The sequence below is a fragment of the Aethalodelphis obliquidens genome, unplaced genomic scaffold (assembly GCF_003676395.1).
Source record: "Aethalodelphis obliquidens isolate GAN/ISIS:26980383/991018 unplaced genomic scaffold, ASM367639v1 scaffold32, whole genome shotgun sequence".
Taxonomy (NCBI): Eukaryota; Metazoa; Chordata; class Mammalia; order Artiodactyla; family Delphinidae; genus Aethalodelphis; species Aethalodelphis obliquidens.
Window position 1 is genome coordinate 14216936 of NW_020837976.1, and position 17552 is coordinate 14234487.

At 44.2% G+C, this 17552-nt stretch overlaps 1 protein-coding gene across 4 annotated transcripts in view; it reads left to right on the top strand.

The window, feature by feature from the left end:
* FHOD3 (formin homology 2 domain containing 3) overlaps positions 1–17552 on the top strand; it is a 494073-nt gene that overhangs the window by 343453 nt on the left and 133068 nt on the right. For 3 of the 4 annotated variants that reach the window (XM_027127768.1, XM_027127769.1, XM_027127770.1), the window contains exon 11: positions 10663–10776. The exons of the other annotated variant lie outside the window; for it this stretch is intronic. In XM_027127768.1, the coding sequence (XP_026983569.1) occupies positions 10663–10776 (114 nt within the window). The remainder of the gene's footprint in view (positions 1–10662; positions 10777–17552) is intronic. 4 annotated transcript variants of the gene reach the window in all.

Below are 17552 nucleotides of genomic sequence, written 5' to 3' on the forward strand. Positions count from 1 at the left end.
CAGAAAATATATAAGACCTCTACTGAAAATTTAAAGCTTTAAAAGAAATGAAAGAATATTGGAATAAGATTAAATCTAAATAAAGGATATACCACAGCCATGGAGTGGAAGACTAAATATGTAAAATTGTCAGTTCTAATTTGTGTATAAATTCAAGAAAATCCCAACTAGTAGTCCATCTAGATTTTGGTGAAAATTGACAAGCTGATTCAAAAATTCTATGAAAGTATAAAGGGCAAAGGACTTACTTTGCAATGTCAAGGTCTATCATAAAACTGTAATAATTAAGATAGTATTCATGCAGAGTATTCACGCAAGGATAGAAAAATTGACTAATGATGAGAAAAAGTCCAGAAAGCCACAGATATATACTTGATTTGTGATAAAGATGATACTAACATGGGGCAAATATGACCTTTTTACTAAATGGTTCTGGGCCAATTGTATGTCCACGTGGGGAAAAAAATGTATCTTACCCCTATCTCATATGACACACAAAATAAATTATGGATGGACTGCAAATTTAAATGTGAAAGGTTATATAATAAAGCTTTTAGAGGGTCACATAAGAAAATGCCTTTAAGACCTTGGTGTAATCAAAAAAAAAAAACAGGACAAAAAAGACACTAACCATCAAAGAAAAAAAGATAAATAGGGCCCCATTAAGCTTAAGAACGTATGTTTATTAAAAGATACCATGAAGTGAATGCAAAGGCAACCCACAGGGAAAACATATTGGCAACACTAGAATATGACAAATTACTTGTGTCCAAATTATGTAAAGAATTTCTACAAATAAAAAGCCTTTTTTTTTTTTTAGTTTATTTATTTATGGCTGCATTGAGTCTTCGTTGCTGCGCGTGGGCTTTCTCTAGTTGTGGCGAGTGGGCGCTACTCCTTGTTGTGATTCTCAGGCTTCTCATTGTGGTAGCTTCTCTTGTTGCGGAGCACAGGCTCTAGGCACTCGGGCTTCAGTAGTTGTGGCTCGCGGGCTCTAGAGCACAGGCTCAGTAGTTGTGGTGCATGGGTTTAGTTGGTCCACGGCACGTGGGATCTTCCTGGACCAGGGACTGAATCTGTGTCCCCTGCATTGGCAGGCGGATTCTTAACCACTGCGCCACCAGGGAAGTCTGAGCCTTTTCTTTCTTTTTTAAAGGCAAAGTACTTACACACTTCAAAAAGAGGATATCTAAATAGGCATTAAAAGTATGATAATGTGCCCACCTTCATTAGTCATCGGGGAGAGCAAAGTAAAACCACAATGAGACATCATCACACACAGATTAGATAGCAAATGAAATAGACAAAAATATAAAATCTTGGCAAGGATGTGGAAGAATCAGAATGCTCATATACTGTCTATGGGAATGTAAATTCATTCATTCATTAAAAAAAATTGTTTGACAGTTTCTAATAAAGATGAATTTAAGCATATCTCATGACCCAAAACACTAAAACACATGTACTCCAATATCTATAACAGCCCTATTCAAAATGACCCCAAACTGAAAGGTACCTGATTATCATCAACAGTAGAATGGATAACTAAATTATAGTATATTTGTAAGAGAATACTATACAGCAATGAGAAAGAATGATCTTCAAGTACTTATAACAATATAGATGAATCTCACAAGTGTAATATTGAACAAAAGGAGCTGGGTACAGTATGATTCCTTTTAGATGGAGAAGGAAATCAGGCAAAGCTGACCTGTGCTGTTTCCAGTAGGGGAGGGAAGCAGTTCAAAGGGAGCATTAAAGGAATGCTGATTATGTAGATGCGTCTGTTCTGTGAAACCTCAGGGATTCGTGTACTCTTCTGTATGTAATTTATATTTCAGTAAAAAGAAAAACCAACTGAAGGAGAGTGGGGCAGAAGAGTTACAAATTTTGGCAGAATGATGCCTACAGTGGGAAACGGTCGATTCATAAGGATTGAAGGCAAGAAGGAGCTGGTGGACATTTAGGAAGTAGAGGAGGACACTGAGATTGCAGAAGAGTTACGGTGGGAGGAGAAGAATGAGAGATTTGGGGGAATGGGGGCTTGTGGTCGGGGCGTAGAAGTTTGGATGTAAGGTTTCCAAGGTGGGCTACTTAGGTGTGATGGTGAGGTCCAGCCTGTGAGGGGCTGAAGTGAACAAAGATGAAGGTCATTGGAGTTCAGGAGTTTTAATCCCTTTGGCAAGGGATTGAGAAGCTTGGGTAAGTGTTCCACATGGAACACTTGCATCGCATAAGTCACGTGTTGATAGGATTTAGAGGCCAAAGGAGGGTAATGATTCAGTTATCAAAGTCTGTATTTGTTTAGCTGCAAGGGCAAAACCCAAGTTAAACTACCTTAAGCAAAAATGAAAAGTTATTATCTTCTGTTAGTGAAAGGCCAGGGTGAAGCTTCAGAAGTATTAGATGCAAGTGTTAAAACTGTCATGGAGACTGCTTTCCTCTCTCTCCATGTCCGTCCCTCTCTCTCCAACTCTGCTGTTCTTGGGCCGGGGTCACTCACAGGCAGCCTTCCTCCACTAGACTTAGGATGTGCTTGTACCTTCTCATCCCTGAAGGCACAGGAGAAATCCCAGGGGTGGCCCAGATTGACTCCACCTGGACCATGTGTTAACCCTTGAAGTGGGGGGGGATCAGCCCCTCACCCCCAAACACATTGACTGAGAATGAGGGAGTGACATGCAAAAACCATCTGTCCACCGTAGAGGGTGGTGCAGGAAGGAATGCAGTGAAGACATGAGGACTTCTCGCTGCAGGCGCTGGGCAGCCCTGAGAACAGCCACTGCATGACTCTGTATGCAGAAGGAGAACCACCTGGGAGGCCTGCCCATGGCCAGAAGCTGTTGTGAATCATGTGTGGTAGGGGGATGGGAGGAGTGGGGTCGGGGGTTGCAGGCAGTAGCATCCAGCCAACTTGACAAAGAAATTTGGCTTGTGCTGGGTTATTGCATCTCCAGCCCACACTTAGGTTTCCCCATCTCACAACTGCCTCCTCTAAGTGTGCTCTTTTCATTTCAGCCAGCTGGAGTTTTTCTGCTTCATCTTCCTGTTTGTCTGTAACGCTTATCTTGCTTTCCCATCTTGTCTCTATGTGCATTTCTCTTTTCCTGGCCTTGCCTCAGGGTCGAGGAGGAGGAGGAAGAGGAGCAGCCAGTCACGGAGCCCAATTCAGAGGAAGAGAAAGATGACGATGCCCCCTGTCCGGGCACGGACAGGTACCGAGGGCCGGACACTCCCCGGCTCCCACCACAAGCCTGGAGTCTCCTTCCTAACGGATAGTTTGCAGCCGCCCTGCAGTAGCCTCCTCCCTTCCTCACTAGCTCGCACCGGCAAACGTTTACACGGAGCCACAGAGTGACTAGTTTTATAGAAATAACAGCACGTTTTCCCTAGAGAGCCATATTTTTTACTCAGACGCTGCTTTGCCTAACCTTGCTTATGGGAGACACACCCAGGAGCTTTTCTCCCCACTGTCCCCTCCCTCATTGAGTGCTTCGGCTCAGTCGGATTGACAGTAACTAACGGGATGTTCCTCTCTGCTCAGAAAACTTTAACCCTGTCTTCACTGTAGGAAGAATAATTCCACGTGTCCCCTTCTTGCTACTAATTTTACCAGTACAATGTTATCTATAATGTGTGGATGACTGCTGTAGGGATAATGCATTTTGATTTTTATCCAAATGGACAGGAACACTTTTCACCACATGTAGCATAGAAAAAATTCCCAGCATTTATTTGCATGCCTAAAATAACTACCATAGCTCTACAGCCCTTTGGGGGAGTTTTCTGTCCTCCACTCACCTCTCCAAGGTGCATCCTTTCTGTCTTCGGGCAGTGTTAACAGACACAGGCACCTTGCAGATATGTGTAAATTTTGTGGTATTTTCCCGAAATGATGTCTGTATGAAAAATAAAAATTGATCGTGGGTAAGTTCATTTTCTGATATTCAAAAATAATTCTAGAACTGAAGGGTTCCTTCACTTGATTGATTACGCTGCCAACTGATACTGCTGCTGTTAGTTTTTCCACAAATAAGCAAAGTCAAAAGGACCTTGGATGAATTAGGGTAAAATCTTTCTCTTACCAAGTTCAAAGTTAATGTGATTCTTTGCTGCTGTGGCCTCATTCTTGGGGCCACCGGTGCACATAAAAGTTCTCAGACAGGCTCATTTGACGTGCTGAGATGCCCACCCCTCCCGGGGTCATGGAATCCTCTCTGAACTGATTGCTTCTGCCCTTTGGAAATGTCTGGGAAGAAGCCAGCTGGATGTAGAGAGAGGAAAGGAATGACCTAGTGACAGAGAGTGAGGTACATATTCCAGAATGAGATGGGGAGAAAGGTCGGCATTAACCAAGGGCCCCCGCCCATGCCGAGTGCCATGCTTGGGGGTAGTGCCTTTAGTTAGGGATGCTCTGGGAAGGGAGGAGGTTCAACTGACAGTCCCACCTTAGGTCAAAAATGAGTCACAGAAAATTTTGTGGACCCTCAATAAATACATCGGTGTGGCTCCACACGTGCTTAAATGTGCATGGTATGTCCCACCCACAAACTTTTCACCCTCAGGGACTCAAACAGTTCAGCAGTACCTACAGAGCAGGTGGAGGAATCTGGCTGGAAAGAGCAGCCTCCGAAGGCGTCCCTACTGACTCGTGCTGTCTTTACATGGGATTGTTATTAGCGGTAGATGGTGGTTTATCCTGTCCTCTGCAGCGTCTTTGACTCTATGACTGATTCTGGAGGGTGTCTTCATCAGAGACGATACAGTTAGACTTTTCAGTTTTAGGAAGCAAAGGCGTGCATATTAAACACCAGGGTTTGACCTTAAACACGGTGTTCATTAACATTGATCTGGATGTTATTTCTTCCCTGATGTCAACCTACTAGACTTAAAAGTGGTGGGAAAGATTCTGCTTACTTCTGTGGGCTTGGTGTCTTCCACTGCTTCCCCTTCCTGCTGGCTGCTTCCGTGTGTTTGCCCTCCATGTGTGCCCACCACGTGTGCCCCCTGTGTGTGTGTATCACCTTTGTCAGGCCTGCCTTGGGCACTGCAGTGTGGTCTCATCCTCCCCTTGAGCCAGGGAAACCTGTATGTCCCTGCCCTTATATACAGATGGAGCTCTGGATTTGAGGTAGGAAACAAAACAGCTCACATCCCTTTCCCAAGTGGGCATGGCTGGGAGTCAAGTTCTCTGGGGAAAGGACTATGGTTTTGAAAACTGCAGAGTTTAATGTAGATTCTCCTGTTACAAAGGTAGGCTTCAAAATGTCTAAGTGGTCTAAATCCAGTCCCCTGAAGATGGAAAGTCTTCATAACTGTATCTGTGGCAGAATGAGGCATGCCTGCAGGAGTCTAGACATCTAGGGCTTAGTGGTAGAGGAGGCCCTGGGGAAAGTGTGAACCGGGCAAAATGTGTCTTCACTCTGCCCGCCCCTCATTTCCAGCTCTTTGCATTTCTTGCTGGCATCTTTTCTCCTTCTCCACACTTGCTTTCCAGAAAGGATCTGAAAGCAGTGACTGTAAGTATGGGGCTTGTGGGACACCTCGTCCTCAAGTTTGGGTGTTTCAGGAGGAGGGCAGATCCCCTGTTTGATCAAGACAAAGAAACGAAGTTCAAATTGTGGAAACTCTGGTGCCGACACAACCAGTGGGGAGAAACTCGGAGATTGAGGGGCAGGTGCAGAAGAGCCTTTGAGGTTCCACTAAATCCCCTCATCAAGGCCCTTGTATGCTCAGAGGCCAGATGGGTCTTACCGCCCAGATAGGCAAGCCCAGGGCGCCAGGATTATTGGGAAAACCAGGGCTTCTGGCTTTTATGCTGCCGGTTGAGAAACACAGCTGTACTCTTAAGTGAGCGTCCCTAACAGTAGTGAGCTTTGACGTGTCTTTTTCTCTTTCCTAACTTTTGCTCCCTCTCTCCCAAATCTCTTTTCCTCCCCTTCCTTCCCCCTCCTCCTCTCCTCCTCTCCTCCGTGCTGACCCAGGGTTGAGGCCAGCCCTGCCTCAGAGCAGGTCCCCGCCGGAAAGGATGCTGCTCGCGAGAGTCCAGCCGTCCCCGCGGCCTCCAGTGCCTCCTCCCCAGGAAAGCAGCTCCCGGCCGGCAGTGCGGCGGGGACCCCCTTGCGCAGAGGGTCCTCAGGGCCTGCCCTGCGGGCGCCCTCCACGCCCTCCCCGGCTTCTCAGCCCTTCCGCGCCGCACCCGGCCCCCCGCAGGCGTCACCAACCGTAGAAAAGCTGCCCTATGTGCTTCACAGCCCCTTCCACCTCTTCTCCTATGACTTTGAGGACTCGCCCTTGTCCACCAAGGAAAAGGAAGCCGAATCCCAGCAGGAAAGCAGGTAGATCCGGCCCACGTGATGGCCTGTGCGAGGCTAACCCGGGGACGGTGACGCAGCGCCTTAGCTGCATCCTCGGGCTTGTCTTTCGTTCGCTGCGTTTGCGGAGATTCCAGTCAGAGCAGAGAGCAGTTGTGGTGTGAGCTCCCTGGGCGCTCACTAATTACCAGTATGTAGGCAAAAGGCAGAAGAGAAAATTCCCGCTGCTTGAATTGAGGAGCTCTTGTGTTATAATGTAATTACTAAAGATGGATTTTTGAATTTAAGGTTTATAAAAATTTGCACAGTCTGTCAAAATCTACACATCTCAAGCCCATCTCTCTAGCACGGGCTCTCTTTTGATCTGCGGAAGGCAGCCAGGTGCTTTGTCAGCTCTCCAGGCAGCGTTTTGAGTGGGGTTTTCCTTCGTTTAACAGTTCCTCTGATTCTCTCCATCCGAGCACGTATTCTGCCTCCGAGCCTTACAACTTCCGGTCTTTCTCTTCCAATAGGTGGGTGTCTTTTCTTTATCTCCTCTCCCTTTTCTATAGCTTTCTGTTTTTATTCTAATGTGTGTAAGTTTCTTTCAGACATTGCTCATAGCTTCCCATGAGATGGCAAACAACTGCAGTTTGAATCACTTCACAGGCATTAGTATAATTACATTATTTAAGTATGGACACCTCAATGATTCTTATGCAAACCGGAGATGAGGCAGAGGGAGGGAGGTGTGCAGATCAGAAGGGCACAGGGAATTTTCAGCAGGTGCTTGTCAGCTTGCCTGTGTGCCTGCCCTTCACTGATGCCTGGATCAGGACCTCTCTGCAGAGCGGGGGATGGGGAACAGAGGGTTTGCATATTTTAAACAATCAGTTGTCCAAAGTCAATAATAAAAGTCAGTATTGACTGATGGCCACTCCCATATTAAGAGTAATAATAATAATTGCTAACATTTATTGAGCATTTATTGAGAGCCAAGCCCTGCATTTTAAAGTATCACTTAACCCTGAAGAGGTAGGTTCTATTTCTAGCCCTTATATATACAGTGAGGAAACTGAGGCACAGAGAGGTTGGGTAAGTGGGGAGTGGTGTCTACCAGAATGGCTTTGTATACCATCAGGAGTACGTGGGCTCCAGTTTGAACACCTCCAAACTACAAGTCCTCTACCAGTCTCTTTTAGGTCTAAAATTCTCAGTTACTGTGATCTTTCACACAGTTTTCATGAAATGCATCCAACATAGCTCTCATGTTCCCCAAGAACAGTATCCGTGTACAAGTTAGGAGCTGCACATTTGACCGGAAGAAAAAATATCTTGGCAACCTCATCTTCCCCAGCAGGGTGGTGTTAGCCCAGAATGGTGATGGTCTCACAGCTTCTGACGGGGCTTTCCTGGGACCCAGGTCCCTCCCACTTGGTCCCCAGGCTTCAGTACTACTGACAGTCCTGGGGGATGTGAGCAATAGAAACATGGAAATGGACAAAACGAGTATACACATAAATTGAGAAAAGCATCTGCATGTTTGTGAATGAAGATTGGCTTGGATTTCACTGAGAAAAGTTTACAATTTTTTAATTATTTGACAGGAATTTGAATATTATATAAATATCGTTCATACCAATTAATTTTCTGATGTTCACTCACTGTGGTTTTCAGAGGTCTGTATGGCCACAGATTTGACTGCTCAGTGGTTGACTGAAATTGAATGGGTTATAATAGAGACCAACCAGTTAGTCATTAAAAAGAATTTTTTAAAAATACAAACACACCATTGTAAAGCAATTATACTCCAGTAAAGATGTTAAACAAACAAACAAACAAAACCAAAAAACGCCTTGTAGTGAATTGTATGATTCAGTTAGTTTGGCTGAAATTCAGAAGCAAAATTAGACCATGAGGTCGTTGAATTAATTGCTCAACCAGTAGAAAAACCAAAAGAGGGAGAACGACACTATGCTTGTTTTATTTCCATAACATCATCGAAACATAATTTTAGTAAAGTAATCCTGTTAAAACATTCTCTGGGATGCACACTTTTGGTTGGGAAGGGGATGGTTTTAGATGTTTGCATAGAATAACAAGCTTAGTGTCCAGGCAGCTGGGTGATGCAGGGCTGACGCTGGAGCCCAGGGCCTGTCTCTGAGGACTTGGAGGTCCTGGGCAGCGTCCTTCCCTCCCAAGTGGGGCCCACTGCCTCCTGCTTCTCTCGCTCTCTTCCCTGCTGAGCTTGTGCTCCCCTCTCTGCTGCTTCCTTTCTTTTGTATATTCTCATCCTTTGCTTTTCTGTCTTCTCTGTGGCCTGTGGTTTTGGGGGCCCTCTCTTTTAATTTTTTTATTTAGGTATAATTGACATAACGTTATATTGGCTTCAGGTGTACAGCGTAGTGATTCAATATTTGTATAATTGGGGGCCCTCTTGAAAAAAATCAAACCAATACTCACTTGGAGAAGCAGTAAACAACCTGTTGGACAGGTAGAGTGTTGGGACTTTAAGAGATGAGAAGATGAGTGTCCAGAAACCAAGTCCCATGAAGGTGGTATGTTAACAGGGGAGGATGGTGGGGTAGTATTGTGAGTCCCCGTCTGCCTGCCAGAGCACCTGGTACTTAGCAGAGGCTGACACATGATACCAAATAAGCAAATTAGAAGAGCAACAGCCAACACACCAGACTTAGCAACACAGGATAGATTTGGGATAATGTAAGTATTTTATTTCCCATTATAATAATGTAATTTATTAAGGAAAACTGAAATTTCACCTCCGTATTCCAGTTTTAAAAATAGATGGCCTGGGCATCGCTGGTGGCGCAGTGGTTGAGAGTCCGCCTGCCGATGCAGGGGACACGGGTTCGTGCCCCGGTCTGGGAAGATCCCACATTTCGTGGAGCGGCTGGGCCTGTGAGCCATGGCTGCTGAGCCTGCGCGTCCGGAGCCTGTGCTCCGCAATGGGAGAGGCCGCAACAGTGAGAGGCCCACGTACCTCCAAAAAAAAAAAGATGGCTTGTTTTTTTACATTTTTCTACACGTGGTTTTTAACCTCTAAGAATATTTTTTACAATTGTGATCAAACTCAATGTGTAATATTATATCTTGATGTTACATGCAGTATGTGTGTGTGTATATTTATACACACACTCTCACGTACACGTACATTATAAACATTTACCATGTTATCACTTATAAATTGGCAGTCATTTTAATGGTTGTGTAATCTTCCATTGACGAATGTTACATCATACTTTCTTAGCCATTCTCACATTGTTACCTGATGGGGTAGTTTCTGGTTTTTTGCCATGATCTCAATGAGGCTCCAGTGAGTATCTTCCTGTGTGATACTTTAGTATATAAATAACCATAAAGTTATGTTAACGCCTCAAAAGTAGACCTACTTGGTCAAGGGGTATCCACATTTTGAGGTCAAATTGCTTCCTAGAATTAGCAATTCTAGGTTAGTTGGTGGGAGTTTATATTGGCTTCACTGCATGGGGGAAGGTCTTTGTGCACTTATATCATAGTGACCCTTGGGGTCCCACACACTCCAGTACTGTGTCCTCACCAGTTTAGAAGAAGGAGTCGGCCCTACCCTGTGGCTGAGGAGGTTGTGAGGCAAAGCTCTGATCATGATAGCTAAATGCATAAAGAACAGCCATTCTGAAAAACAAAGAAAACTCTAGAATTTTACAAATCCTGAAACTTGTTAGAGATGACTGGGAAATGATAAAAGCTCATTTAAACCTAGGGGCTATAGTTTTGGTTCTAGGGAAGTATTGGATGAAGACATTGAATACGTGCACCTCTAAGCAGCAGGCCAGCCTAGAAGGTCTGGGGACGGTTTCTCCTTGATCCTTGGGCATGTGATGAGATTGTAGCATTTAATGGATGAAATTGATTCAGAAACACCTAAAGGAGAATTTTTAATCCGATGTTTCTTTAGCTGATCACCTGGTATTTTCTGCAGGCCTTTGATGCAATTAATGCTAATTGTGCCACCACGAGAGGCAAGAAAATCTTCAGATTCAATTGAAAGTAATTTGGATTCTTGATCTATGTTAGCAACTAGTTTTAATGTACACTTAAAAAGAAAGGAAATATGAGGGTTTTATTTAAACCCTTTGTCATAAACCCTGCTGCCTAACAGTTTTCGACTTTGGGAAATTTTTCTGATGAGAAATAAAACAAAGAAGTTACTAGTTTCTTCAAGTTAGGGTAATCACTAACAGTGCTAGCATTTCCAGACCTGTTTTTCTTGCAAAAATTAGCATAGTTTGCCACGTGTTATTCATTTATTGACTGGTACTCATTTTTCTGTCCCTTCCTGCCCCACAACTTAAATCTCTGCACTCTCCAGATACAGCAACTTTGGCAACAACTCTCAACACTCCTCGAGGCCTTCGTCTGGATCCAATGTGCCCATCACCCTCACGTCACCTCTTTCACCTCAACAGGAGCCCGGGCTGGAAAGGTGGGTTTTAGAAGAAGCATGGTGATGACTTCCCTGTCCTCAAGTGAAGGGAATCAGTTTGATTAAGAGGGCCCAAAGGAAAAGTGTAAATGAAAAGAATAATCTGAAATATTTCCCTTTACAGAATATAGCCCAAAGGTAAGAATCTTTTCTGTCTCTTTCGCACTGTGTACTAAGTAACTATTTTATTAGAGGTGATATTTTATTGGTAATACTGTCTCATCTCCCTGCATACTACAGATAGGTATACCAGTTTGTTCTAAAATATTTAAATGTGAATGTTTCTATTCACCTCTTAAAAACTGTTCTAGATTTTGTGTAAACCATGCAATTTGTCTTATACACATCAGTTTTCATCTCTGAATGATTCATTTTATGTAAATCAGGAGGTAATGGGCCCGTTAAGGTGTTGTGTTATTAATCCAGGACCTACCAGAAGAGAAACAAATTGTATGGGTCCGTGGAAGGAATGTAACTTGGCAAGAGTACTAATTAGACTACCAGAAATGAACTGATTATTACTCCTAGAAGTGAATGATTGCACAGGATGTGTTTACAAGGGAAAGGTAAGACCTGTAATCTTAGAACAATTAAAAACAGGTACCCTTATATGGCAAGAGTGCTGAGTTAGAGAACACAGGCTAGGGTTCCAGCTCACTCAGTAGGAAGTTATTTAATCCCTGAGGGTAGATGCCCCTTATGCCAACCCTTAGCTTAGAGGCTGGTTTTGATGAGCAGATGAAAAAGTACACATGAAAGCCTTGTGTGAACCCCACCGTGTGGGTCCAGCGGGAAGTGACAATGTATGATGATGAGATATAACTTACAGCAGCTCGTGATTGATCAGATATTGAGACATGAGCAATTCACAGAAGTCATTTGCCTCAAATCCCGAATTTAAAACAAATTCTATCTGTATTCCAAATTCCAATCGTCTCCTGTGCATTCTGAAGTGTGTTTTGCTGAGCGCTGCTGGTGGTTGGGGGTTTGGTTGGGATACAGAGCCCCAGGAGGAAGGGCTGTCCAATGGGGTTTACCTGGCCACACATCACCTGTAACTTCTAAGATGGTGCATAAACTCCATGGTGTCAAAATCCCAGGCTCCACAGTCCAGTGTGGTGCTGGGCTGGCCATATTTAGGCTCAGTTTGGTCTTGGTAATAAGGAAACAAGTTGATTACCCTGAAGACACTCTCTGCCGTTTACCCTAGGGCACCTCTTCTGGGGATCAGCTGAGGTTGCCTGTGCTCCCAGAGAGGTCACCAGTAAAGAGAACCCTTGTCCTATTAGATGTGAGATTTGGGGCTGAAGTGAGGCATATGAGAGTCGGACTGATATCACATCACATACCTCGCACATGCTTGGCTGCCAGCTCCTCGGGAGCAGGGAACCAGGCTCCATTCATTGCTGTGTCCCCCATGGTACCTGGGGCTGGGCTGTGGCAGAGTTGAAGTATCCATTCCGCTCATTGGTTGGAAAACAGTTTGGAGGTCCCTGAAGTTGAGAAGTTACAAGGATAGAAGGTCTGCAGGTTTCCCGAGCCCTGGCCTTTGGGGGACATTGTTCCCAGGTCCTAACGAAGTCCCAGCCTCAGCCTACTGGAAACCCAGGTCCAGTCTGGGCTGTTCCAGGAGTGCAGGCCCCTGAAGGACTCCTGTCTGAGTCTCTTTCCCTGCTGGGGCTGGCTGAGTGTCCCCTGGGGTTGCCGGGGGATTAAATGAGGAAGGAAGGGGCTGGTTTGCAGAGAGGATAGAGTGCCCTGGGGGGAGGCTGGTCTTCATCCTAAGGCCCTGGGGCTTTAGAGTTTTGAAGCAGCTGGTAATGCTCTCTAATTTGTCAACAGTGCAGAAGGAGCCAGTGGGGCGAGGCTGCAGAGACAGGGACCGCCAGAAGCCGCCTCTGAGTCTGAGAGAGGTGACCATGACCAAGAAGGGCAGAGGCCTTGGGGCTTGAGAGGATCAGCGGGTTGGCTGCTGCCGGGAGGGTGGGAGCAGGGGAAGCAAAGTGAGGGTTCAGGCTTGCGGGAGCCTGTGGATGTTAGAAACGAGGAACTGAGGTAGAAGATACTGGAAGAGAAGCAAATCGAGGATGGAGATGTTCATCTTGGGGCACGCAAGGCCTGAGGGGTCTGTCTGACACCCAGGGAGATGCACCAGGAGCTGGGGAGGTGAGAACTCAGTGGTCCTCGGCTTGAAGAAGGCACTGGGTTAAGATTCCTTAGAAGGAGCCTGCATGCTGAGACCCAGTCACTGGGGACAGCAGGGGCCCGTCCTGTTCTCTCTTACTGTGCACTTCCACCATAGGAAATTCATTACATCCACTGTATCCATTAGCAAGGAAAGCTTCAAAGAGTTCCCTACTTCCTTTCCATTTGCATGATTTTTTCAACTATCACCATCTGCGACTTTGAAAAACCATGTGATGGATCATTTGAAACATCAGATGTGCCATTTCATTAAAGCCAGGAAGCCACCAGGCCGGGCTGCATCATCACTTCTTACTCTCACCTTGCTAGCTTATGTTTTGTGACTATTAAAGAAAAGAAAAATCAAAGGGGCCCCAACTCCAAATCATATTTGTATATTACCACCCAAGCACATTATGTCAGTTGTATTTATGATAATGTATATTTTCATACAGTTTATTTTTTTCTTTTTCCTCTTTAATAACAGGATTCTTTGGATGTCATCCATAATCCATTTTTACATTTACAAATATTTTCTGCCTTACTAAGATACATGATTGTTTTTACCGAGGTATATACTTCAGTAGAGTTTGTAAGATTTATCATTGAGGTGTTTTATAATACCCATAATTATTGAAACTGAAAAGAAAACTCTTAGGAAAAACATTGAGCTATTATGAACAATTGCAAATTTGCAACGAGAACCCACATGTTCTGTCAGAACACTCCTGACTAATAAACAGCATGACAGGGCCCCATGCAGTACCGGGCAGTTCTAGAAATCCTTTCCCTTGATTTGGAAGCAAGTCTTACTTCTCTGAAGTCCTAGGAAAATCAGGCCAACTAAAACACTCCTTCAGGCAAGTCAGCCTGATTTGGGACTACGGCTGGGCATCACTGTGAGTTTGGAGTTTTCCATCTTTTTCCCAAGCATATTAGTGTGTTGGATGTTAATAAAACTCGGAATGATAAATCAACCTAGAAAGGAAGAGCTGAAGAAACAATATATAAATTAAATCAAGGCAGGGGTATTAAAACGAACCCATCTCCACATCTCCTAGTACAGCTTCACTTATAGGGCTCTTTTCGAAACAGAGAGTGTAGCATTGATTTTCGTGAAATTGCAACTTGAGTTGTGCCCAAACAAAACAAAATAAGAAAACCGGAACTATTTGCAAAAGCCCTCAGGGATACAAGATGCAACTGTCTAATGAAAGCAGACTTTTAAAATGCTTCAATTTTGAAAATGTGATTTTTGAGTGGAAATGTTCTAAATATTTTCTTTTTAAACGAAAACAAAATTACAAGACTATTTGAACCATTCACGTTCAAACATTCAAATGAAACAAACGAGCAAACAATAATCACAGCACAGTCACTGCGGCTCTGGTCAGAGCTCATCCTCTCTCCATCCCTGCGGCGCCATCCCCATCTGGTGGCCTTTTCAGAAGTGGCAGCTGGAGGCTTGTCTGGTGATGTGACAGCAGTTACGGAGGGAGTTTGGGGGAATGGTAAGTCTAGTGCGGGGGGGGGGGGGGGGTTGAAGGTGCTTTGAGGCGGGTCAGTCTTTGTGCTGGGGCTAGGAAGTAAGTGCTCTGGGAATGAGGCCCCCTGGAGTGGGGGGGATGAGCAGGTGAAGATGCTGAGAGCTCAGTGGGTACACCTTGGAGATTTTAGGAGGCCAGGGAGGACTTCCCTGTAGACCTGGCAGTATATGCCATAAGCATTGACTCTGCTCTCTTTCCCCCTTACAATAGCGCTGTTGTCTACTGTAAATGGCAATCACCTGCCTGTTTTACAGACTAATGTCAGGAGTCCTTAGAAGTTTGGGAATTGTCTGCCTTGTATAGTCGTCCCAGCAGAGCTTTTCTGACTTCCGGGAAGACTATAAGCCCAGATATTAGTAGTGACACTTCCTTTGGGAATAAATGGATAATAAGGGATGAATAAAGGATGCAACTTTAAATTCTGTTGTATTACTGTTTATATGGGCTTAGCATGTATTGTATACACAGTATAACATTTGAAAGGTGTGAAGGGGTGCGCAGTGCAAGTGAAGCTTCCTCCTACCCAGAAGCAACCACTCCTAGCAATTTCTTATGTGTACTTCCAGAGATATTTTATGTTAATATCAGCATATATGTATTTAATATAGCTTTACACAAATAGTAACACACTACACAAACTACTCTGCATCTGGCTTTTTCACTTAAAAATATATCTAGGTTCTTTTTCCACAGCAATCCTTGTAGCTTTTGCATTCTTTTTAATACTTTGTTCTCTGGGTGCTTCTTCATATACCTAGTCCTGTAATGATGGGCCCTAATCTTTTGCTATTACAAACGATACTGCAGTGTAATCTTTATCCATGTGTCTTTTTGTCCATGTGTCATTTTGCACATGTGTGATTATCTCTAGGCTAAAAGCCCAGAAATAGATTGAGTAAGTCAAGTTTTTGTATTTCTAAAATTTTGATTGATTTTTGCCAAGTTGCTCTTCCTGAAGATTGTACCAGTTTTGGTTCTCAACCACAGGTATGTGAGAGAGCCTTTTTTCCCACACCTCTGCCAAAGAGGTGTTGTTCAACTAGTCAACCGTTTCCCCCAGTAGTGAAGAGTTGTGTGTCACTAACATTTAAATTTGCATTTCTTACTACGAATGTGATTGAGCATGATTTCATATGTCCAGGTACCTTTCCTTTTCTGTGAATTTTTGGTTCACGATCACTGTTCTTTTCCTTATTGAGGTATACAGGTTCTTTATAAACTGCAATAGGTGAACCAATTATTTTCCTCAGTCGTTGGTCTTTTTACAATGTTTATGGCGTTTTTACCATGCAGAACGGTTTAGATTTTGGAGTCAAGTTTATTAATCTTTTCTATCTTCTGGGTTTAGTGTTCCTTATGAGGACAGCCTTTTCTCCCATGGTTTCCTCTATTATTTCTATAGCTACAGTTCTCACATGGAAATATTTTCTCTATCTGGAAGTTATTTTGGCATATGGTATGAGGCAGAGATCCAAGTTACATTTTTTCACTTGTTTGAGTACCATTTAGTGAACAATCCATCACTTCCCTATCGATTTGTCATATACCAACAGGAATATGGGCTCGTTCATGTGTCTGTGCAAGCTGTTCCCATAGGAGCATTTCCCATCTCCTCTGGTGCCCACCTTCTCGGATGGATCAACTGTTTGAGGCCGTCAGGAGCCCCCCATCCTCCCAGTTTTGGAATATGACTGTATCATGTGCTACCTTGAAATAGTCCGTTATTTTTGTCATATGCTGTTGTGGGGTTTTGTATGGTGGTTGACTGTGCTGCGATAAAGAGAATGGGAACATCTGGGGAAGCTGGGACCAAGCAGCTAGGACGAGGAGAGTGGGAGCCTGCTGTACTGAGCTCAAGCCCCCCTCACTTCCTGTGACCCCCTAGGACACCTGTCCCTGCCACTGTATCATAACTCCTCCCTCTGAATGAAGCTCTCCGTTTCCATGCATTTCCTGCCTATCTTCGGTTACTTTCACTCTTGTAGTTCTTAGCTGCTTGCAGGCCCAGTGACCATTGCCCCGAGTATAATTTGCTGCTACCTGTGTCTCCCTCATCCTGATTTTCTCCTCCACGTGGACTGCTCTGTATGGGTGTCTGGATGCTTGTGTCTTTCTGTTCTAGTCTGCTTTGGCTTTTATTATTTCTGGCCTTTGCTAGTATCTGCGTATGCCTTGAGGTTCTACTTGTCTGGTTTTCAAATCACTGCTTTTTCCAAATATATGATCCATGTATTTTTCTGGATCCCAAGCACTTGCTGGCTGTGTTCCATCTCTTGGTCTACACAGTACTTTTTCAAACATTGTGTCAGTAGAGTTGAGAGCTCCATTGTCCAATGGGCTCTAGTTAAATTTTTATTTTTAATTTATTTTTTTGAATTTTATTTAATTTATTTTTTTATACAGCAGGTTCTTATTAGATTGGGATTGACATATATACACTAATATGTATAAAATGGATAACTAATTTATTTTTAATTTAAATTGCTCAAAGTAGATTTTAAAAAATATCAGAGACAATCCTGATTAGCATGTAAAGTGGGATAAAAGGCATTGCCTTTCTTTGTGATCACAGTTAATGGCATAGAGCCCACAATGGCCAACAGAAGGAAAAAGATACCAACAGGGACAGATTCCCTACGGTTCAAACCAAGGGGCTGTGTAGGTACTGTGCACCAAGTAAATTTCCTACTCGCCTGCTGCTAGTTCCTGATAGCAGTCTTGTTACAAGCAATGAGTTCCTGGAAGGCCCAATGTGGTCCTGATTAATCCATTGTGTTACATCCAGAGTGCACAAGAGGAGACGCACTGGTCCACTGACGGAGTGAGTTTACAGTAGGGTCTGGCTCCCTGATGGCAGCTTCATACAGTGACTGTGGGCATTAGGGGACCTGGGCTCTGCGGTAGCCCACGTGGGTTTTAGATCCGACTTCTTCTCACCGTTCCTACTACCGTAGATTTAGTCCGAGATCTGTGTCATGCCTGGACTATGTAGTGCAGTTGTTAGACCTTCGCGGTCTCCTAGGAGTTTCGACTCGCCCAGGAAAC